The sequence below is a fragment of the Falco rusticolus genome, chromosome 2, assembly GCF_015220075.1.
Source record: "Falco rusticolus isolate bFalRus1 chromosome 2, bFalRus1.pri, whole genome shotgun sequence".
NCBI classification, from domain to species: Eukaryota; Metazoa; Chordata; class Aves; order Falconiformes; family Falconidae; genus Falco; species Falco rusticolus.
Window position 1 is genome coordinate 285,352 of NC_051188.1, and position 22,472 is coordinate 307,823.

Genomic DNA, 22,472 nt, shown 5'->3' on the forward strand with positions numbered 1-22,472 from the left:
AGTCACTGCTTGCCCCATTTGGGCTGGAGCTGGACCTGTTGGCATAGCCCCTCATGGTGCATGGGGCTGGGGCACCCCACATTCCCATGGGTGATGGGCTCTCTGCCTTCCCTTCCAGCCATCCAGGGAGACAACGAGGTGCTGGTGCTGGTGGAGAGGCGGAGGTAAGAGCACACGCCGAGGTGTGTGTGTTAGACCCCACCAGCAAAATATCCCCCTCTGCCTAAGCCCCTCCTTGTTCTGGGGTGCCTTTGCCCTCCCCACCATGACTGGGGACCCCCAGAAAAGAGCTGGGACCATCCCCAGGCCCCCAGGGCCAGCCCTCCTGGGGGTCCTGGCTGTGCAGTGGGGTTTGGGAGCGGGGGCAGCTGCCCCCCCGCTGAAGCTGGGCTTGCCGGCAGGACTCTGTACATCCAGGGGGAGAGGAAGCTGGATTTCCTGGGCTGGGTCCATGCCATCCAGAAGGCTGCGGGCAGCTCGGGGGACACCTTGTCAGAGCAGCAGCTGACGGAGTCGGACGTCCCGCTGCTGGTGGACCGCTGCATCGACTATATCACACAGTGTGGTACGTGCCATCGCTCAGTGATGGATGCTGGCGGAGGGGACCAGAGCGTGGCGCTCAGGTCAACCCATCAGTGCGGCGCAGCAGGCTGAGACCTGACATGCTCGTGACACGTTTCCCTCCTTCCCTGAGCATCTGCTCCAGCTCTGTGGGGGGGCTCCAGCTGGAGCAGGGCTTTGGCTCCAGCCTGCAGCTCCTCGGTGGTCACAGCAACACCTGTGAGGTGGGAAGTGCTACAGCACCAGCTTTCTGCCAGCTGTGGCTGATGGGGAGCCAGCACGCAGGCAATGGTGCAGGGAGGGGTCCTGACCACCACGGATGGGGTCTCATCCCCACTGGCTTCTGCTGCAGGGCTGACATCTGAGGGCATCTACCGCAAGAGTGGGCAGAACTCGAAGACCACCAGCTTGCTGGAGATGCTGCGCCGGGACGCCCGCAGCGTCCGTCTGAAGGAGGGCGAGCACCAGGTGGATGATGTTGCCAATACCCTCAAACGCTTCTTCCGTGACCTTGGGGATGGGCTCTTTACCCGACAGTGGGGCCAGGACTGGCTGCGAGCAACGGGTGAGCGCTGGGGGTCTGCTGGGGGGTTGGCAGGAGGAGAAGGTTGTTCTTCCTGGCTCTCCTGCAGCCCCCTTTATCCTCTCCTCGGGGCTGTGTGGTTGGGGGAGCACATCTTGGCCGCATGTGTTCTCCTTGGCCAGCTCAGTGGGGCTGTGTGGCAGAGCTGCCCTGTGCTGGGGGCTCGAGCAATGGGTGGGGACGGAGTGCGCCCACACTGACCCGTGCAGCCCCGTGCTTCGGCACAGCTGGGGCTGAGGCAGGGCACAGACCCAGACCCTCCCCCCACCGCCCCCTTTGCTTCTGGATCCAGATGCTGGATACTGGTGATGGATGCACCCAGCGGCAAAACAGCCACAAGCCACAGTGCTGTGGAGCTGGGATGCTCCAGCCCTATGACGCTGGGATGTGCCAGTCCTGTGACGCTGGGATGCTCCAGCCCCATGCAGCTGGGATACTCCAGCCCCGTGGACCTGGGGTGCTCCATCCCTAAGAATACTTGAGCCCCATGGAGCTGGGATGCTCCAGCCCCACAGTAGGGTGGGAGGGTCTGGGGTGGGGTGTGGAGAAGGGATGGTGGGTGGAGCCCTGAGTCTTAATCTCACCTTCATTCCCCTCCCCACTCATCCTTTCCTGCATGCCCCTCTCGCAGCGCTGGAGGATGAGGAGGCGAAGATCAGCGAGTACCGGCGGCTCCTGGGCACCCTCCCCACAGTGAACCGGGCCACGCTGAAGGCGCTTATCAACCACCTCTTTCGGTACAGCACGGGTGGTGGGTCCGTGGCACGGCTGAGCCTGGGCTTCCTGAGCCCCCGTGGGGCATTGCCCCATCCACTGCAGGGTCCTGGGGAGGCTGTGGGGTGGAGGAGAGCCCTCATCCCTTGGCTCACATCCCAAGCAAGGAAAGGAGTGGGGTTTGGGGTCAAGCTGTGTCTAAAGCTGAGCATCACATCCCAACATGGAGGGCATTCCCCTTGGCAAGGCTGAAGGGGGGTCCTGGGGGGGCTCCAAGGCAGGAGTCTCAACAGGGTTCCCTGCAGGGTCCAGCGTTTCTCTGCGGAGAACCAGATGAACACGCACAACCTGGCCATCGTCTTTGGGCCCACGCTCTTCCAGACGGACGGGAAGGACTACAAGGCAGGACGAGTTGTGGAGGACCTCATCAGCCACTACGTGAAGATCTTTAATGTAGGTTCACCCCCACCTCTCGTGCTGCTCTGGATCAGGCCAATATGTGGATATCACCAAGGGATGGGGAGGTGGAAGGAAGAGAACACTGGAATTACTCTGTCTGTGGACATCTTCTTGCTTTGGACAGGAAGGGGGGTCCATGTCCCTGCAAACCCTGGAGACCCCTGAGCCTGGAGCTGCTGGCACTGCTGGGCAGAGGGGCAGATTCCCCTGGGGACTTGCATCTGCTGCTGCAGTGAAACTTAAGGGTGATCTGGTCAGCCCTGATGGCTCCCTGGGCTCCTTTTCCTTGGCAGGTCAATGACCAAGAGATGAAGAAGCAGCAGGATGAGATTATGGCCATCATGAAGATGCGCGAGGCAGCATCCAGTGGGACTCAGGTGGGTCCTGGACGTGGGGACCTTCCCAGGGCACCCTCTTCACATGGGGCTCCCACCACCTGCTCCAGCATCTTCTGGAGATGCCCCAGGCAAGGGGTGTCCACGGTGGGTGAGCGGGGATTCAGCCCACGTGTGGGAAGCTGCAGGTTGAAGTGCTTTCCCCTTGCCCTCCAGCAAGCCGGGGACTTCATCTGTACTGTCTACTTGGAGGAGAAGAAGACGGAGGCAGAGCAGCACGTCAAGGTGAGTGGTGGGATGGAGGGTGCAGAGGGGATGGGGACCCCCCATTGGGTACCTGAACCTCTGTGGTGGCATGGGGGTACGCTTTGAGCTGGCACCTCCATGGCATGTGGATGGAATGGCCCTGGGCAACAGCTGATGGAGACCTGTCCCCTCCTTTTGTCCCACCCTCCCAGATTCCAGCCACCATGACAGCCGAGGAGCTCACCTTTGAGATTCTGGACCGGAGGAAAATTGTCATGAAGGAGAAGGACTATTGGAGCTGCTTCGAAGTGAATGAGAGGGAGGAGGCAGGTTGGTGTGGGGGCAGGAGGTCAGTGGGGATGGGAACAGGGATTGGGATGGGGATGGAGATGGAGATGGAGATGGGGATGTAGATGGAGATGTGGAATGGGGATGTAGATGGAGATGTAGATGGGGATGGAGATGGAGATGTAGATGGGGATGGAGATGGAGGTGGGGAATGGGGATGGAGATGGAGATGGGGATAGGGATTGAGATGGGGATAGGGATTGAGATGGGGATAGGGATTGAGATGGGGATAGGGATTGAGATGAGAATGGAGATGGAAGTGTGGGTGGAGATGGAGATAGGGGTGGAAATGGAGATGGGGATGAGGAATGGGGATGGAGATGAAGATGGAGATGGGGATGGGGATGGGGAAAGAGATGGGGATGGGGACAAAAAGGCTCCATGTGGACTGCACCATGGAGCAATGCTGGGACAGGCTGCAGGCACTCGGGAGGATGGCTGTGGTGCTGCAGCTTTGCTCACCACATCCAAATTGCACGTGGCTGAGCACTGCAGATGGGCTGGCCGTTTGGGCCAGGACACACGGGACACCTCTCTGCATCCTTAGGGGTTCAAATGTGTGTGACACTTGGTGGGGGTGTCTGGGCTCTCTGGCCACCGAAGGGAACAGCTCTGGGGTGTCCAAAGGCAGCAGCAAGCGCAATTTTGCTGTGAGCAGGATGAGACCCTGGTGCTGCCTGCTGGTGCCTCGAGGTCCTGCTGCTGGCTTTCGTGGGCTGAGCATGCCCAGGAGCAGGGAGGCAGGCAGGATGCGGCACCCAGCAGCACTCTGGGATCACTGAAAGTCTCTGCTGAGATGTTTGGTCCTTGCCAACCCCAAGCCATCAAGCTCAGGCTCCCCTCTTCAAAGGGCGGGTGCTGCTTCCCACCATCCAAATGTTTTTTTAAGAGCACCAAGCCCTTAAAAAAAACAAAAAAAGGATCATCAGGCTGTGTAGGGGCTAAAATTAGCCTAAAATTGAATATTCACCTATGAACTTTTACAAAATCCTTGACTCGCCCTTTGCTTGTGTGGAAACGTGCATGCTTGAAATACCTCTGTGCATATTTTGCAAGCACGTGTGCAGATCACACACTGCCTACAGCATACATTTTCAAAACGTATATTTTGCAATTGCAGTATCTGTTGGTAATTGTTCCTTAGCCACCTTCCAGTCCCCACTCCTCACGTACCACAGGCCACAAGCCTCCTCCCCAGGGGACAATTAGGAAGCAGCATCATCATGATGAAGTGGATCCAATTAAAAGGCGATGGTGCTTCGTGGGAGGTCTGCTCAGGGGTGGGCAGGACCTTGGCGGACCCTCGGGACACACGTGTGACCCTCCCTTGGTGGGTGCCAGCCCCTGGGGATGCTGCCTGACCCTGCTTGTCTCCCTGCATGGCAGAGCGGCCCTTGCACTACTCAGAAAAAGTCTTGCCCATTTTGCACTGCCTGGGGACAGAGAGCTACCTGGTGGTGAAGAAGCAGATGTCCATGGAGAACATGCTCATCTACCTCGGTGAGGAGCTGGGGGGCCATGGCCCTGGCCGGGAGAGGAGGGAGAGGATGGGGATGGGATGGGATGGGATGGGGATAGGATGAGGATAGGGAAGGGGATGGGATGGGGATGGGGATGGGATGGGCATGGGGAAGGGGATAAGGATGGGGAAGAGGTGGGGATGGGGACGGAGATGAGGATGGGGAAGGGGATGGGATGCGATGGGATGGGGATAGGGAAGGGGATGGGGTGGGCATGGGGAAGGGGAAGATGATGGGATGGCACGGGGAAGGGATGGCGATGGAGGTGGAGATGGGGATCGGGACAGGGATGGGGATGGGGACAGCTTCCCTTCCTGCCAGCTCTGACCCTACGGAGAATGCCCAAGGGATCAACCATCCCAGGGCTGCATCTTGCCTGGCCATGCAGGTGGAGAGGGCACCACCCCAATTAGCACGTGGCTGGGAGCCCCCTGATCTGGGGTCATGGCTGGATGCTGCGCACAGCGCAGTGGGGGAGACAGTCCTGCCTGCCCTGCCTGGGCTGGGGGCGGGCAGCAGGCAGAGGGGCAGTGCTGGGGTGTCGTGCAGCAGCCTGTGGGCTGCGGTGATGGGGGTGTCCTTGCTATTGCTCTGTGGGACCAGGTCTGGTTGCACCCTGTGCACTTCTTGGGGGGCCTGGCCCCCCTGGGGGGCCGGAGCCACTCAGACATGTGCCCCCAGCCAGCAGAGTGGGCGACTGCAAGCATGGCATGATGAAATTTCGGGAGGAGAGGAACCTGCTGGGGCTTGGCCTGAGCACTGGCTTCCATGACCGCTACTTCATCCTCAACAGCACCTGCCTGCGCCTCTACAAGGAAGTGCGGGTGAGCCCTGCCTGCTGGCTGCCTGCGAGGCAGCACACCCTTCCCCTGCCTGCCCCTCCCTGCCTGCCCTTCCCTGCCTGCCCTGCCCAGCTGTCCCATAGAAATAGAGAAAAGACCTTTAAAGATCATCCAGTCCAACCATACTGTGACCCTGTGCTGGGAGTCCCTGGGGACATGGGACCCACATGGGCTGGCGGTGCATGGGCATTGCAGGCAGCGGTGGGGCTGACCCCAGAGGTGCTGTCACTCTTGCACACCCGGAGCTTTCCCAGAGCAGGTCTGGAGCCGGCTCTGAGTCGGTGCAAGGGCTCAGGAGGGGGATGCTGGCATCCCGGCCATGCTGGGACATCTGCTGTCCCTTCTCCCCCTGCCCCGGCTCCGTGCACATCGCTGCCTGTATCCCCCATGCCCTGCCTGTAGGCAGTGTAGGGTCTGCAGGGAGGTGGTCCCCACTCCTCCCGCTGTGGCTCATCCTCCACACCTGCTTTAACCGCCGTCCTCTGTTGAACAGAGCCTGAAGCAGCGGACCCCCCACTTGGAGAACGTGAGTAGAGGCTGGGGGGCTCAGCCGGGGCGTGCAGGGGGTCCGGCGCCCTCTGCCCTTACAAGGCTGCCCAGGGTCAATCCCAAATCCAATCCCGTGGTTGCGCGTGTGCCCATCACTGCACGCTCCTGGATGCGGCAGCCCCAGGCGATGGGGAGCTCCATGTGCTACAGCTGCCCTCAGTGCTGCCATCCCTCCCCATTAGCCCCCGTGTTAGGGGGTGCGTCAGCGTGCACCCCCATTATCTGGGGTCCTCCAGTCTGGGGGTACGGCTGCCCTTTGCTCCAGGCAGCTGGAGATGGGGATGGGGAAGGGGCTGGTGCTGCATGGAGGGGATGGGCTGGGCTGGCTCCCCCATCCCACGGGCATTGGATCGGGCTCTTGTAAGTCATGCTGCTTGCACGCGAACGCAGCGGGCAGCCGTATGTATGGGGGGGGTCCCCATCATGCCACCCACTGCCGGGGCATGGCTTGTGTGGCATGGTGAGATGCAGCTGGCACCTGGGGGGTCCCAGGGGGGAGGAGAGGAGGGAGCTGTGGGGCTTTGCCCCTTCGAAACGTCTGCCAGCGATGGGCGATGCCTGGCCTGGCTCGCTGCCATGGTGCAGAGCGTGGGGAGGGAGCTGGCTGGGGCTGGCAGTGCCCTGGCTTTGCTGGGACGTCCTGCCTTCCCCCATCTCTTTCCTTGGGAAGCCGCGCGGCACAGGGAAGGTGCAGCTTGCAGCCAGCACCCCAAAGGATGCTCCGATGCAGGGCGGGGAGCCCAGGACAGCCAAAGTGGGGCCGGGAAGTTGGGGTACCCACCTCCAGAGGTGCCCACCTGCCATGCTGTGCCATGCCGTGCCATGCCGTGCTGGCGGTGGGGATGTGGTCAGGGCAGAGAGATGCCAGCAGAGCGGGGTTGGGGCCACTGCTGCCATGGTCATGGCCGTGATGCTGAGGAAGGGTGTGATGCGTGTGTCCCCATGAAGGACATGTAGTGCCAGGCTCTCAAGACCCCATCACAATGTGCTGGTCCCAGTTCCAAAGGCAACTGGCCCATCTCTGGGGGAGCTGTGCCGCAGGGGCAGGCCTTCTGTGTCCCCTCTACCCGCGGGCGATGGGCACACGCCCTGCCCTTTCCTCTGCTCCAGCCTGGGCTTCACCCTCATCCTTGGCAAGCCCAGACATGGGCTGAGCCCCTTCCCCGTCATCCCTATGGCTTATCCTCCCTGGGGGACAAAACCCAGCCCAGCATCGGTGTGGGCTGCAGTGGGTGGGGGCGAGTGATGAAGGGTCTGGCAGCCCCCAACCTGGTGCCGGGTCCCTCTCCCCTCCCAGAGCCACAAGCCGGAGAAGGAGTGGCCCGTCAGGAACCTGAAGGTCTACCTGGGCATTAAGAAGAAGCTTCGACCCCCGACATGGTGAGCAGCAATGCGGTGCCCTGCTGGGCTGGGGACAGGGACAGGGATGAAGATGGGGACAGAGATGAGGACCGGGACAGGGATGGAGATGGGGACAGGGCTGGGGACAAGGACAGTTTTGGCTACTGGGACACATCTCCTGCTGGCCGTGCCTCCTGCCACCAGATGTCAGAGCAGCTTCACAGGATGCTTCTACAAGCGGGTGCCAGCACAGGGGACTGGATATGTCCCCAGCCCCGTTGTCCCCTGTCACCTGCCCACAGTGAGGGGCTGCAGGGCCGGAGGGGTCATGGCTGGACCGGGGGGGGGGGCTGGTGCCGACCAGGGACCTGGCCCTGGGGGTGGGACAGGAGCCGTGGGCGTGTGAGGGTCGGGGGGGGAGTGTGCTTGTGCATGTGCATGTGAGTTTGCCGCGGTGTGTGTGCTTGTGCACATATGTGGGCGTGCACGTCAGTGTCTGTGGGCATGTGGGTGCATGCATGCACGTCATTATGTCTCCATGCATGCAGGCGTGTGCATGCATGTCAGCGTGAGTGTGCATATGAGTGCATGGGCATATGTGAGTGCATGCATGTCAGCAAGTTGTGTACGTGTGTGTGCATGTGTGTGTCCATATGTATATGTGCATGTGTGGGAGTGTGTGCACGTGGGTGTATATGCACATATGCCAACATGTGTGCATGCATGTGGGGGTGTGCCTGGGGGCATGTGCAAGCATGTCAGCATCTGTGCATGCATGTGAACATGTGCATGTGGGTGTGTGCATGCATGGCAGCATGTGCGCATGTGGGGGTGTTAGTACATGTCAGTGTGTGTGTGCATGTGTGTGCATATGAGTGCATGGGCATATGTGTGTGTGCACATATGTGAGCGTGTGCATGCATGTCAGCAAGTTGCGCACAAGTGTGTCTGTGTGCATGTGCATATGTACATGTGTGGGAGTGCATGCATGCCCGTGTTTGTGTGCATGTATATGGGTGTGTACACATGGGTTTGTACATGCATGTCATTATCCATGTGCCTGTGAGTGCATGGGCATATGTGCATGTGCATGCATGTCAGCAAGTTGTGTACACGTGTGTGCATGTATGTGTGCACATGTGTGAGTGTCTGCATGTGGGCGTGTGCAGACACATCAGCCTGTGTGTGCATGTGAGTGTGCAGGGCTGTGACCCTCACCTCCTGCAGGGATTCGGGTGTGTGCTGTGGTGCTGGGCAGCGTTGCTGCAGGTCTCGGGGTGGGTGAGCAGCGGCTGGAGCTTTGGGTTGGGGCTGGGGCCATGGGAATGGATGCAGGTGGCTCGCAGAGGTGCGGGTGGCTTGCAAGGAGGAGGGGGGCATGCAGGGTTGCAGGTGGGTGTAGGAGTGGGGGCTGTTTGCAGGGACAGGGGGCTTGCAGGGATGGGGGGTCCGCAGGGACAGGGACTGTTTGCAGGGATGGGGGGTTTGCTGAGGTACTTCGGCAACCTGGGATGTTAATCCTCATGTTTTCACTTCCCACCTTCCAGCTGGGGCTTTACAGTCTTCTATGAAAATGAGAAGCATGAGAAACAGCAATGGTAAGGGAAGGGGTGCACTTGGGGACACTGAGCTCATCCCCAGGGACAGAGGTCACACTGGCCTGGCAGCTGCTCTCCACAGCTGGTGTACCTTTGCCGTGGGGGGCGTGAATGGGGGTTTCTGTGGGCAGAGCCTGGCTGGGCACCCACGGACCCACTCAGGATGCTAGTGGGTTCTGTGGCTGTCACGCTTCGGTGACAGCCCTTCGGTCTGCAAGCCCTCATGCGGGTCACAGCTTCCTGACAGCCTGTCCCTGCAGGTACCTGTGCTGCGACACCCAGGCTGATCTGCGGGAGTGGTTCGCCACCTTCCTCCACGTGCAGGTAGGGAGGCACGGGGCAGTGCCCGCTGTGCCCCAACAGCACCGCGGGGTGACAGCTCCGAGGGATGCTCGGCTAGCAGAAACCTTTGGTGTAGCCAAGCATCCCTAAGTACCAGCATCCCAGGGCGGAGGAGAGGTCCCTGGGGTGGCTGAGGAGCAAAAAGCCAGCCTCCAGTCCTCCTTCACCCCGTGTCCCCTCTGTCCCCAGAATGGCGGGGCCCTGTGGCCCTCGGAGACCTCCAAGGTGCGGGCGTCACGGTCGCAGCAGGACTCCAGGTTGGGTAACATCTCCCTCATCCCGCTGCGGGGCAATGAGAGTGAGATGAGGAGCAGTGTGGCTGCTTTTGCTACTGACCCGCTAACTGTGAGTGAGACGGGGGTCCCTCTGCGCGGGGCTGCATCTCCTCTGCATCACACGCCGTGGGGGGCTGGGTCCCTGAACGAGGGTGGGGGCTGTCCCTGCTCCCATTCCCTATGCACCATCATCAGCCTGCAGTCAGCCCGGAGAGAGCTGGTGGGGTGGAGGGGGGCGGCTGATGCTTTGGGTGCCCTGTCCAGCACCAGCGCTGGTGGGTGGGCTCCTGGGCACAGGAGTGTCCCAAACCGTGTGATGCAAGAAAAGGGGATGCCACCAAGCTCCTGGTTTTTCCTATAACAAGGGGGGGGTTCCCTGAAATGCTGTCCTGGTTGCAGACCAGCCCCACCGCCATCCTGTTGTCCTGCTGGCTGTGTGACAGCTGTCGTGTCCAGGGGCTGTCGCATCCCCCTGCCACGCAGGTGCTGGTGTGGGTGTCGGAGCCTTGCTCAGCCACAGGGCCCACTGGTGCTGGTGGCAGCAGTGGGACAGAGCTGCTCTGGTCCCACCGTGCCCAAGCTGATCCCTCGGGCCCTGTTGCTGTTATAAACCTGAGGATGTGGCTGTGCCGGGGGGGATGACAATCCTGCCACCACATGCATCAGTTGTGCATTTCCCAACGGGCACCCAAGGGCAGGGAGCAGCAGCAGCACTGCCCTGGTGCCTCCCACCTCGCACCCATCCCCTGGGACTGGGTCTGCCCCAGGACCCCCACCCGGGCTCAGGTTTATAACTGGGGGCAGAGGGGAAGCCCCCCCGGGGCCGCGCTTCACGGTGTGTGTGTGCCGGTGTGCGAGGCACAGCCATCCCTGCCGGCTCTGTGCCTGCTCCTCCAGTCTGGGCCAGATCCCCACCCCTGGCTGGGGGTCTCTGCACCCTGGCATGGTCTGGGGCAAGGGACCAGCAACCCGGGGCTCCCAGGGGGACAGTGCTGTGGGTGTCCCCCACTGTGGTCCCAACACAGGATGGGGCAGCTGGCATCGCTGCGTCCCCTGGTCCAGGCTGCTCGGAGGACATCCCAGTGGGACCACAGTTCCCCTTGCTCTGGGGGCCTTGCACCCCATCCCCTGGTGCACTTTCCACCGGGTACTGCACTGCTGGTGATGATGCCCAGATGCAGAGGAAGCTGAGGACTAATGGTGACCTGTGTCCTCTCTGTCCCCAGCTCCTGCGAAACGTCTGAACTGGAGGCCTGACACGCTGGGTGAGTGCCCCTCTACCCTGCGCCCCCTGCCCCAGCCCCAGCACGCAGGCAAGGGAGGCAGTGGGAGGCAGGAGCCAATGGCCCTGGCTGTCCCGTTGCCACCACAGCCTGGGGACGTGGGCACATGCATGCATGAATGGTGGCATCCCCCCCCCGTGCATGTCCCCAGCAAGGCTGGAAGGGGATGGAGGTGGCAGCCCCCTCCCCTTCGCTGACCCTTTGCTCTCCGCTTGTGCCGCAGGTTCATCCACAAGCGGGGCAGCCCTCGGGGAGCCGCGCCAGCCCCGCACCCCGGCACTTGCCAGGGGTCCTGCCAGCTCCGGAGCCTCAGCCAGGCCCTCTCGCCTCCCCCCACGGTGACCCATGGGCAGCCAGGAGGGGAAATGGCAGCGAGGCCACCCACCCGGTGGTGGAGCAGGTCTCGGGAGCCACGGCCAGGCAGCTCACGGGGACCAAGAACTGCCAGCCCACCCGAGCCCACCCCCTGCGCCCTGGCTGCCTTCGGCTGCCGCTTCTGCTCAGAGCTCCAGGCAGAGAGAGGCAGAACCCAGCCGGGTGTCTCAGCACAGCTGTGGGATGGGGGTCTGTGTCTGGGGGCTCTTGCTTATCCTCCTCCCCCCTCTATTTTTAAATCTCTTGTAAAATAACCAGGCAGGCAGGAGGAGCCCTTCCCGCGGGATGCTCGCCTGACTCCAGCCACTGGCATCATGGTGCTCCCATCACTCCTGGGGAGGGGGTACCCCATCTCCAGGGTCCTTTCCATGCCAGCCAGGGCGTTAAGAGCCTCTGCATCCCCCCAAATTGGGGAGGAGGTGCATCTGGCCTCTGTCCCCCGCCCACGGCTCTAGTCTCTGCTGCAGGTGGGGCGACGGGGAGGGGGGCGGCAGGAGCTGCCCCTGCTTTCTGCTGACGCCTCTGGATGGTATTAAAGGTCTTGGGCAAACAGTGTGGAAGTGTCCAGGTCCCTGCCGGCAGCGTGGGGTGGGTGGCCAGGGTGGGGGACAGCCAGAGCTGGCAGTGTCCAGGTCCCTGCTGGTGGTGTGGGGTGGGTGGCCAGGGTGGGGGACAGCAAGAGCTGGCGAGCCTGTGGGTGCAGTGGGATGGTCCCAGCTGCACCCACTGGGTGCTCAGAAGATGTTGGGTGATGCCATGGAGAGGGCAGTGAGCCACTAAACTTATGGCCATGCCCACCCTAAATCCACCCTAAACCCATGTCCAAGCCCACCCTAAACCCATGTCCAAGCCCACCCTAAACCCACAGCCAAACCCACCCTAAACCAACGACCAAGCCCACCTTAAACCCATGGCCAAGCCCACCCTAAACCCACAGCTAAACCCACCCAAAACCCACGGCCAAGCCAAGCCTAAACCCACAGCCTCTCAGTGCTGCTCCGTAATGGCTGCTGTTGGGGGGAACACATGTGTGCATGCATGAAGGTGCGTGTGCAAGCACACGTCTGCATGTGCATGCACAGGGACTGTGTGCAGGGGTGACTCAGGCAGTGGAGCCCTGCAGCAAGAGGCATGATGAGCAGTTCCCAGCTGGAGGTACGGGGCTGCCAGCTGTGTGTCCCCCGCGCAGGCAGAGCAGGCAGCCCTGGGGATTCCTCCCCAGCACCCGTCTCAGCCCCACAGGACATGGCTGGCGCCATGCGTGACTGCTGCCTGCCAGTGGCCATCACTGAGGTCCTTGCCATGAGAACCGAGCTCCACCTGGCAGCTGTCCCTGCTGGGAATGTCCTCGGAGCTCAGCCTGGGTGGCAGGAGGTGGCTGTCCCTCTGCCTGCTCCCTAGGGATGCAGGGTGGGCAGTGAGAGGTGGCCGGGTGCTACCGCAGGGCTGGGAGCATTGCTCCCTTTGCTGCGCTGCCTGCGGTGGCCCTGGGTGGGGTGTCCCACCACCCCCTCCTCACGCTGATCCCCCACGGGGGGGGGCGGGTGGTGAGTCACCCGTGGGAGAGGGCTGTCAATCACCCGCAGGCGCTGCGGGTTTGCTGCAGTGGCAGTGCTGGCAGCATCACCTGCAGCACTGCAAGGGGTGGTGGAGATGAAGGGAGGCACCTGCGTACCCGCTGCCCCGGACACCAGCCCCCCACAAGCCTTGGCTTCACCTGCATGTGGCTTGGCCCCCCCGGTGCTGTGCCTGGGTGGGGACACAGGTGTTGGGGAGAGGGAAAAAGCCTGCACCAGCCCCAGCTCCATGGCCCCTCTCCCTTTCTGCTGTACCAGGTGGTCCCCATGGGGCTGCTGGTGCCCAGGGCTCTGCAGGGAGAGAGCTGGGCAGGCAGGGGAGCAGGCACCTGATACCAAACCCCAGTGATACGCCATGAAATTCCATTAGTGCTCAGCCTTGTCCAGATACTCATCCATCCCTCCCTCCCTCCCTCCCTCCCTCCCTCCCCCATCGCTCCCTCCCTCCCACCATCCCCACATCCTTCCCTCCTTTCCTCCCTCCGTCCATCCTCACATTCCTCCCTATCCCTCTCTCTGTTCCTCCCTCCCTTCTTCCCACCACCCATCCCTCCCTCCCCCCATCGATCAATCCACCCACCTGTCAGCAGCCTACCTGTTCCTCCGGTCATGCCCTTGTCCATCTGTCCTCTTTCTTCCCATCCTTTCATCACCAGGACCTCCAACCACCCTCACCCTGCCCTGTTCTGGCAGCCAAGCAGAGCTGCTTCTTGGCCCCCAAACCAGCTGAGCTTCCATCAGTAGCTGTTTCTGCCAGCTGTGCTTTGGTTTCCCTGCACCAACCCCACATCTGGCCATCCATGTCTGAACTCATCAGCCAGATGTGGGTCTCACTTCTTGCTGGGCACCCAAAGCCTTTGGGCAATGAGAGCTCACAGGCTCCTGCTGCAGGTGCTCCTGGGGTGCAGGTGAAGGATGGCAGCACACGAGCCCACCGCCTTTCCTGTATGCAGCTGGGGGTGCAAATTCTGTCCCAGTGCTGCAGTTTCCCTGCAGAAAGCCTGGTGGGGTGTGCAAAGCCCCTGTGTGCCAGTGGTGCCCATGATGGCAGTGCCAAGCCCCAACAGGCGCATGGGCCGAGTGCGAGTGCTGCACAGGTGCTTGGAGCCCACATGTGCGCCCGGTGTCGGCAGCGCCTTTTGGGGCACATCACTCGGTTGCTTGCATGTGTATTTGGTGTCTGCATGTGGCCTTGCGGTCTGGAATGCATGCTCAGTGTATGCATGCTCAGCATCTGCAATACGTGCTTAGTGTCTGCAACACGCGCTCAGTGTCTGCAACACATACTCAGTACACGCAACACATGCAACACATGCTCAGTGTTTGCAACATGTGCTCAGTGCATGCAACGTGCTCAGTGCATGCAACACATGCAATGCGTGCTCAGTGTCTGCAACACATGTTCTTTGTCTGTAACGTGCTCAGCGTCTGCAACACATGCTTAGTGTCTGCAATGCATGCTCAGTGTCTGCAATGTGCTCAGTGCATGCAACACACGCAACATATGTTCATTGTCTGCAATGTGCTCAGTATCTGTGATGTGCTCAGTGTCTGCAACGCATGCTTAGTATCTGCAATGCATGCTCAGTGCATGCAGTGTGTGCAATGCATGCTCAGTATCTCCACATATGCTCAGTGTCAGCAACACGTGTTTGCTGTCTGGAGCGCATACTCGGTGCATGCAATGCGTGCTCAGTGTCTGCAACACCCGCTTAATGTCTGCATTTTTGCACATGCCCTCAGTGTCTGCCATGGGTGCTAGTGTTGCATGTGCACTCAGCCTGCACACGTGCTGGTCTGCAATGTGCTCAGTGTCTGCACATGCTTGTGCACCACAGTCTGCACACACATTTGTCACCTGCACATGCACAGGGTGTTAGCACATGCACGTGTGACCAGGTGCTCGCTCATGCACTTGGTGCTGTATGTACGCCAGGTTTCTGCAGCCGGCCCTCCGTGTCCGTGCTGCTCTGCAGGGCTGCACATGGTGGGAGGGGCAGCACCACAGCACCCAGAAAGGGAAGCAGACCCCAGTGTAGCTCCTCGGGGCTGGCCTTGCCCCTCTGGGGGCAGCTCATGCTCTGGGGCTCTGCTGCAGCCTGGCTGATGCTGCACGGAGAAGCTGCTTTGAGCCCCAAGCCACATCCATGGCTTGGGCTGGAGCTGATGCCAGCATCCACCCCGACAGTTTCCATAGTGTCCTGGACCCCAGGAGCATGGGATTTGGGGTTCCCTTCATCTCCATCCAGGTTCCTCTGGGAAAAGATGCCCAGGGAGCTCCTGAGGGACCATCCGAGGGGAGCTGGGAGGGGAGCAGGCAGGAGCTGCCAGCATGCTGGAGCCCCCCCCCCTAACATCCCGAAGCCCAGAGAAGGCATGAAGGGGCCAGGGCGCTTTGCAGCAGCAGCTGCACAGCTGCAGTGAGTCGGTGCATGCTCAGCCTTGGCCCTGCAATGGGATGAAGCCCAGCCAAGAGCCTGTCTCTCAAGAGAGGGATGGATGGAGCCTACCTACACCTCCTCTCTATATATAGAGCTGCGGAGGCGAGCACCATGTGATACCTTGCACAGGCAAGTGATTAATTGTGGAGTCATTTACAAACAACTTAATAAATTCCTGACATTGGCGGTGTTTTAGCACACGAGGGTGATTTCTAGTCCCTCCGCAGCCACCAGCTGGAAGCCAGTACCTCTTCCCAGGGTGCAGGAGCCCTCAGCACGTGGCAGACGGCAGCATCCCTGCTGCTGTAGTCTGGCAGGGTCAGGGGCATCAGTGACTTTGTGTGCCAAGCACATGGATTAGGTAAATGCCAGGCAAGAGTCACTGCCAAGGTGGCACAGAGCACATGCCAGGAACTTGTGTGCCACCAAGGACGATGCTCAGGGAGCTCAAAGCCAGCCCCTGGCTTTCCTCTTCCCTCAGCTGGCAGAGGGCAAGTCCCTGACGGCTCGTCCCTTTGCAGAGGGGGCAACTGAGGCACAGGGTACGCCCCATGGTGTGCAGAGGACAGAAAATATACTGCCTGCCCAGGAGGTTGTCTGCCCTGGGTGCTGCCTGGCCAAAGTGCTGTCTGGTCTGGATGCTGCCTGTCCCACCATGCTGCCTGCCCTGGGTGCTGCCTGCCCTGTGTGATGCCTGCCCTGTGTGATGCCTGCCCCAGCATGCTGCCTGCCCTGGGTGCTGCCATTCCTGGAGTGCTGCTGCCCTGCGTGATGCTGTTCCTGGGGTGCTGCCTGGCTGGGTGCTGCCTGCCTGGTCCCTTGTAGGAGAGCACTGCAAAGCCAGGCTGGGTTCTGAGGCAGACAGCGCAAAGGTCGTGAGGGAGTGCTGGCAGCAGGGGAAACTTTGGGCACTCAGACATGAGCTGCTGCCTCTTGGCAGGGGTGAACCCCACATTCACCCTCCCCATCTTGGGGACCCTAAGGGGGAGCCAGGCAATGCCAGCAGCCCGGGCAACCCAGCTTGATGCTGCAACCACCCCATGGCACTCATACGGGGTCCCCCCACGGGTCCCCCCACGTGCCTTCTACACCCACGACACCTCAGGCCCCAGCACCGTGTCCCACCGGGTGGCTGCTCTTCCCCCACCGTCGTAATGAACTCAGCAGATTATCAGCTCCCAGATTTAACAGAGGCACAGCCACACTCCAGCAGACTTTAAAACAGTCATTATTTCATCAGCAGCCCCATTAAACTGTCACTGGCTTTTTTTCAGGCTCTCTCACATTTTTTCCCCTCCTTTTTTCCCTCCTGGCTTTTCCCATCCCTGGTTTGTTGTTTTTTGTTTTTGTTTTTGTTTTTAATTGGAGTGTGGGGCTGCCTCCCTGCTCAGGATGCTACCAAGGGCTGCCCAGTGATGGAGGATCCCCACCTCCCTCTGCTCTCAGTTTACCCATCCATCAAATGGGCTCAGGCTGGAGAAGGATTTGGGGAAACCTCTGAAAACACAACCACCGGCCCTATTCCCCAACCCGGCACAGAGGAACCCCCACTTCCAGCTCAATTCCAGCCTTGCCAGAGCAGTGGGACAGGGCTCTCAGTGGTGGGGAAGGGGGAGAAGAGCCCCTCGGAGGATTTCACGAGCATAAAGTGACGGGACAGGGGAAGGGCCCCGCTGCTTGAAGCCTTTTATCCATCCCCATGCTCCCCCAGCTCCCTGCGCTCCCCTCCTCCCTCTCCAGCAGCCACCCACTCACTGCTCCTGGTTTAATAAGAAAAATAAAGGAAATTTAAATAACTAAATAAATGTCGAGCAGGCGCAGGGGCGACAGGGGGTGCAGAGGCGGGCTTTGCCCGAGGAGATGCTGCCCGCAGGCAGGGTGCCAGTGCCCCGTGGGACAGGGGGATCTGCTGCACCCAGCTCCCGTGGGGGGCCGGCAGCGCCGGGGGGCTCGGTGCCGAGTGCCAGTGACGGGTGCGGGGGCTTCAGCACCTTGCGGGGATGAGGAAGGAAGTGTCTGGGGAAGGCTTGGCATGGCCGGAGCTGGGCAAGGAGCCATGGCCAAGGCCAGCTGGTGATGGGTGGCAGAGGCAGGAGCCAAACCATGACTTTCCTGGTCGGAGGGACCTCCCCAGCGTGGTGGGAACAGAGCGGTCGGCCCCCAGTGCAGGCAGCTGCCAGACCTCTGCCAGCACGGGTCCCCAGCTCTGTGCCCTGCCAACAGCAATGGCACGAGGCTGTTTTTTACCCGTCTTTGTCGTGCTCACTGCGAGGAGGAGCTAGGCTTGTCTTTCTCCATTAAGCCAATGTCAATTTACATTTATTTAAAAATAACAGAGCTTTCAATCTCTCTGTTAGCCTTGCCTCCTGCCCTGGCCACCCTGTGGTGATGCTCCTGGGTTGTCAACCCAGAGGGATCCCTGCTCTGTCCCCATCTGGGATGGACCAGTGCTGAGGAAGCAGGATGGGGTCCCCAGGGATGTGTGCGCATTGTGGGACATACAGATACAGGTAATGAGTGGCTCAGCAGAGCCCTGGGCTACATTGCCCTGGCTGCTGGGTTGATCCTGCAGCCAAACCTGGTTTGCATCCTTGGAGGAGCGGGCACAGCTCTGCCTCTCCACCCATGGACAGCGAAGCCTGGGTGGCACCTGGCTGCAGCCAGGGCTCCTGCAGCTGGGGCTGGCTGTTGCCTCCTGTGGCAGATGTGGGTCTCTGGGACTTGAAAATCCCATTTCCCTTTGTTCCATCCCCTGGGAAACTCCTGAGAGGGATAGAGCGAGAGGACCTGGAGCCCATACTGGGCTGTGGCTCCCCCAGCCCATGCACACATGTGTGCACAAGTACCTGAGTAGCATACGCTGCTGCGGGGCTGCTTACACTAACGCAGCATGCCCGGATCTGTGCACACACACACACAATTCCATGCACGTGTGGAGTGTAGGAGCAAACAGGTGGGATGCATGCCCATGCATCCAAACACGTGCACATGCACTCAGATGCACATGCGTTTATTTATCCCAGCGTGCACAGCTAAATAAATACCCAGGTAAGGAGCAGCTCTGTGCACACGTGGCCGTGCATGGCCCAGCACCCACTGAACAAACTCACTCCACTTCCATATTTGCTGCCACCAGGATAAACCCACTTTGTTTCATTTAACACAAAGAGGTGTTGCGAGTCACCATTGTACAGCAGCGTTCAGACCTTGAAGGCAGCACAAAAGAAAAAAATAATAATAATAAAAAAGGAAAACCTTAAAAAAAAAAAAAAACAACCAAAAAACCAGTGGGACTTGCTCACACACAGATATATAAAAAATCTCTTTGAGGAGAATCACTTTAAATTGGCTATTTATCGGCACAGCATCCCGCCAGGAGGTTTCCATGGCTACCTGCGAGCCCTGGCAGCCCGCTGCTGGGGCGGCAGCGTGCCAGGCCCATGTGCCACAGCGTGTCCCCATGGTCCCATCAGTGACAAACCTTTGCGCCACACCAGCACCTGTTGCTGCAGTGCTCGGCAAACTCTGCTGCCCTCGGCCCTGGTGTGGGGCACTGACCCCGCTGCCTGGACCCCGAGGGTTGGTACCCTTGTTTGGGAAGATGCTGCTGAGCATCCCAAGGGCTGGGAGGCTGGTGATAAGAGGCAGTGGGGAGCACCATGGGCAGGGGTGCCCTTGTAGAGCCCCCTGCACGCTGGCCTGGCTGCAGCAGGATGTGATGCCTGGCCCAGGGCAGGAGATGCCCAGGGGATAGGATTATCCTGACTGGCATCCCTCTGGGAGGGACCGTTACTGTATCACTTCCCAGCCATGTGGAGAAAGCCCGGCATGCTCGTGCCCGAGTCACTGTTTGCTGGCTGATGTGACACCCTGCAGCAGCGACCCCCAGCTTGGCGCGTCTGGGTGCAGAGCTCTAGCTGGGGATGCCTGCCCGGCTCGTGGGACACATTGTACATCGATGTCCCTGTTCTGAGCCCTGTGGTCATTACAGCCCAGGGCTCCAGGTCACTCTGATTGCTTCCACAGGGATTTCACTGCCTCAACCTGCTGGGAAGAAACAGCTGGGAGTTTGTTCGCAGCTTGGGGAGCAGAGCAGAGCCACCACCAGGGAGGGATGCTCCAGGGATGCTGCGGGGCTACAGGTCCCTTCTGTGACCCCTCTGCAACCCAGGTGGTCACCATGTCCCCTTGCCACCCATAGAAACCTAACCCTGCTTGTCCCCACCCCAAGAAGCCCAAGAGCATGGTGGGGAGCGGGGCTGTCACCCAGGGGACATGCTTTGACTGCCCTGGGGGGTGCTGAGCTCTCTCCTCCCCGCTCGCTGGCCATGGTTCAAGGTGGATGGCTTGGAAAGCAGCTTTCGAAGCCTCATGCTGTCCACCGGAGATGCTCCTGGTGGCTTCAGAGGGATGGTGTGCAGGAGCAAGCAGGTTCCCCAGTTCAGCACTCACTTGGGTTTGCTTCAGGGCTGGGGACATTGCCAGGGGGCAGGAGGTGGAGGGGACATTGCCCAGACCCCACTGAAGCAAAGGGCTGACCCCTGCTATGCATGTCCTGAACCCCAAGCAGTGGGTTTTATCCCTTCCATGGCCCCTGAGGACCATCCCAAAGGCAGCTCCAGTCCCCTGGGTGCCCCAGGTGCAGAGCGTGGCTCTGCTGGGGCAGGAGACAGTGAGCAAACCCATGCCCAAGCGTGTGGGTGCCACCAACCCTGCATTCCCCGAGGGCTTGTTCAATGACAAGACAATTATCTGCACGGCTCCGTGTAGCACATCGCCTAATCATTGCCCAACAAAAGCCCCCGCCACCGCCTGGCATTGATTTTGTGCAATCCATTACTGCCTTCCGCATGTTTAATCCCTCTCGGCTCCCTTTTGTGGGAGCCAACCTGCGCGTGAAGGAGGCGGGCAGCAATGCTGCTAATTTCCACGGCCCCATGTCTGCCTGGGCCAGGGGGTTATTTTGTTTGATTTTTTTTGTTTTTGCTGTTGTTGCCTTCCTGATTTTTCCCCAGCAGCCATTAATTCTGCTTTTTAGCCCTTGTTTTTTCCTGGAGCATGGATGGGACCGTGGTGTGGGAGAAGCTCACGGTCCCATCCTGCACCCATGGGACATGCCAAGGGGACGCTGAGGGTGCAGGCACATCTCCTCTCGGCTGCCCCAGCTGTTGGGGTGCAGGTCACCGGGACACCCCTTCCTAGGAGCACAGAGACCTGTCCTGCTCCTCCTGTATCCTCAGGGATGTCTGATCCCTGCCCCGTTCCCTGTCCCTGTCCCTCTCCCCTCCCAGCCTCATCTGCACCCCACCCTGGGGTGGGGAGTTGTTGGATGGAGAGGAAAAGCGCCCCCCCTGCCCCAATCACCCTCAAACCAGGGGAAGGATCCCCATCTCTGGGTGATTTGGGACCTCTGGGGTCAGCCCCCACCCCAGTGCCACCCCAGGACCAGGTGCCCAGGTGCCCCCCGCCACCAGCAGCAACGTGAGAGCTGGGATGGGGTCAGGGATAGCAACAAGTATCTCCAAAACCTCGAACAGCTTTGGGGTGGGGAACCAGTGGAGGGGGACAGAGCTGGGGTTCATGGGATGGGGGAGGACTACAGGGATGGCGCCCGGACCGTGGTACCCAGCAGAGCCCTGGGAGGAGGCTGGGTGCACCCCGGGAGCAAATCAAAAGTGATTCCTGATGATTGCCATGGGCAGGCCAGGTCTCTCCAAGCCTGATCCTGCAGCCCTGCTTAAATTCCTGCTTAAATGGTGGATGGCACACACACCCCAGCCCCAGCACAGCCCAGGGATGGATGCTGCCCCCCAGGGAATCAGCACCATGGGGATTTTGCTCCAGACTTTGGTTTTGGGAACACACCAGACCATGGGACGTGGGAAGCCTTTGATGAGTGATGAAAATGGAGGTTGGAAAGAAGGGGGCAGAGGGTACCCCTGGCCCCCCCAGCAGCCACGAATGCCTTGGCTCCCTGAGCAAGTGCTGGGCAAGGTCACCCATGCAAAGTCCTCCATGTGCTGAAGCCAGCGGGTCCCTGTCCCCTCCCCACACCCCAGCTGACACATGTGACCAGGCAGGGAACATCAGGAGAGGCTGGAAGGCAGGTTCAATGACAAGTGCTGGATGCGGCTCCAGGACCTGGGACCAGCCGCCCTTCTGCTGCCCCTGTCACACAAGGGGAGCTGCGGGCTGGGGGGCTGCTGAGGCTGGCCTGCAGCCTGCAGTGCTGCCAGACTGCCCTGCAGAATGCGGCTGACTCAGACTCCTTCCCTTTCCTCTTCCCATTCCCCATCCTTCCCTTTCCCCTTCTTTCCCTTTCTTCTTCCCTTTCCCCCTTCCCCCTCTACCCTTCCCCATCCTTCCCTTTCCCCTTCCCCTTTCCCTCCCCTTTCCCTCCCTTTCCCCTTCTCCTTCCCCTTCCCCATCCTTCCCTTTCCCCTTCTTTCCACTTCTCCTTTCCCCTTCCCTTTTCCCTCTCCTTCCCTCTCCAAACCACTTGCACAAAGCCAGGTAAAGCCCGTGCCCACTCCGGGCTGCCCAAGCCGCTTCCTGGAGCTTTTGGGACACCCCATCCCCAGGTGGGCCGGCTGGATCCCGGCACCGTGGCTATGGGCTGTGCCAGGGTCTCTGTCCCATCCCAGCAAGCGGCACCGAGCCAGCACGAGTATTTACTGGGGGTTTTCTGGGAGGGGAATGGGACTGCTGGCCAGGGCCGGGGCGCTGATCAGAGCCCCCCATCAAGTGTGCTGCTCCCACCAGCACCTTGTCCTCATCTGATGTGACCCAGCGAGCCGAGCGCCTCTCCCTGTGACGCTGGGCTTCATGACACTGGGCTTTATTTCCCTTCCCTAATCTGGTCAGAGGATCTTTTCATCAGCACTTCCTCAGCTGCCGGCCACCGCGCTGCTTCAGTCACCCTCACACTGACGGGAAAGGGGGGGCCAAGAGCCCCCCCTCGAGCCTCCCCTGCTCATCCCTTTGCTCCCAGTTGCTTTTGGGAAAGGCAGCAGGCTTTGGCATGGGATGGGGTGTCAAGAGCCGGCATCGCATCCCACCTCTCCCCACAGCACCTTCCCCAGC

At 60.5% G+C, this 22,472-nt stretch overlaps 1 protein-coding gene across 1 annotated transcript in view; it reads left to right on the forward strand.

Annotated features, from left to right (window-relative positions):
• Positions 1-11,926, forward strand: part of ARAP1 (ArfGAP with RhoGAP domain, ankyrin repeat and PH domain 1) — a 34,553-nt gene extending 22,627 nt beyond the window's left edge. Inside the window, 16 exon segments of the mRNA XM_037377022.1 lie at positions 119-164; positions 402-565; positions 914-1,126; positions 1,776-1,881; positions 2,164-2,311; positions 2,611-2,694; positions 2,869-2,937; positions 3,111-3,228; positions 4,633-4,746; positions 5,448-5,590; positions 7,455-7,537; positions 9,046-9,096; positions 9,357-9,420; positions 9,628-9,783; positions 10,940-10,978; positions 11,220-11,926. Of these exon segments, the coding sequence (XP_037232919.1) occupies positions 119-164; positions 402-565; positions 914-1,126; positions 1,776-1,881; positions 2,164-2,311; positions 2,611-2,694; positions 2,869-2,937; positions 3,111-3,228; positions 4,633-4,746; positions 5,448-5,590; positions 7,455-7,537; positions 9,046-9,096; positions 9,357-9,420; positions 9,628-9,783; positions 10,940-10,957 (1,577 nt within the window). The 3' untranslated portion in view covers positions 10,958-10,978; positions 11,220-11,926.
• The last annotated feature ends 10,546 nt before the right edge of the window (positions 11,927-22,472 follow it).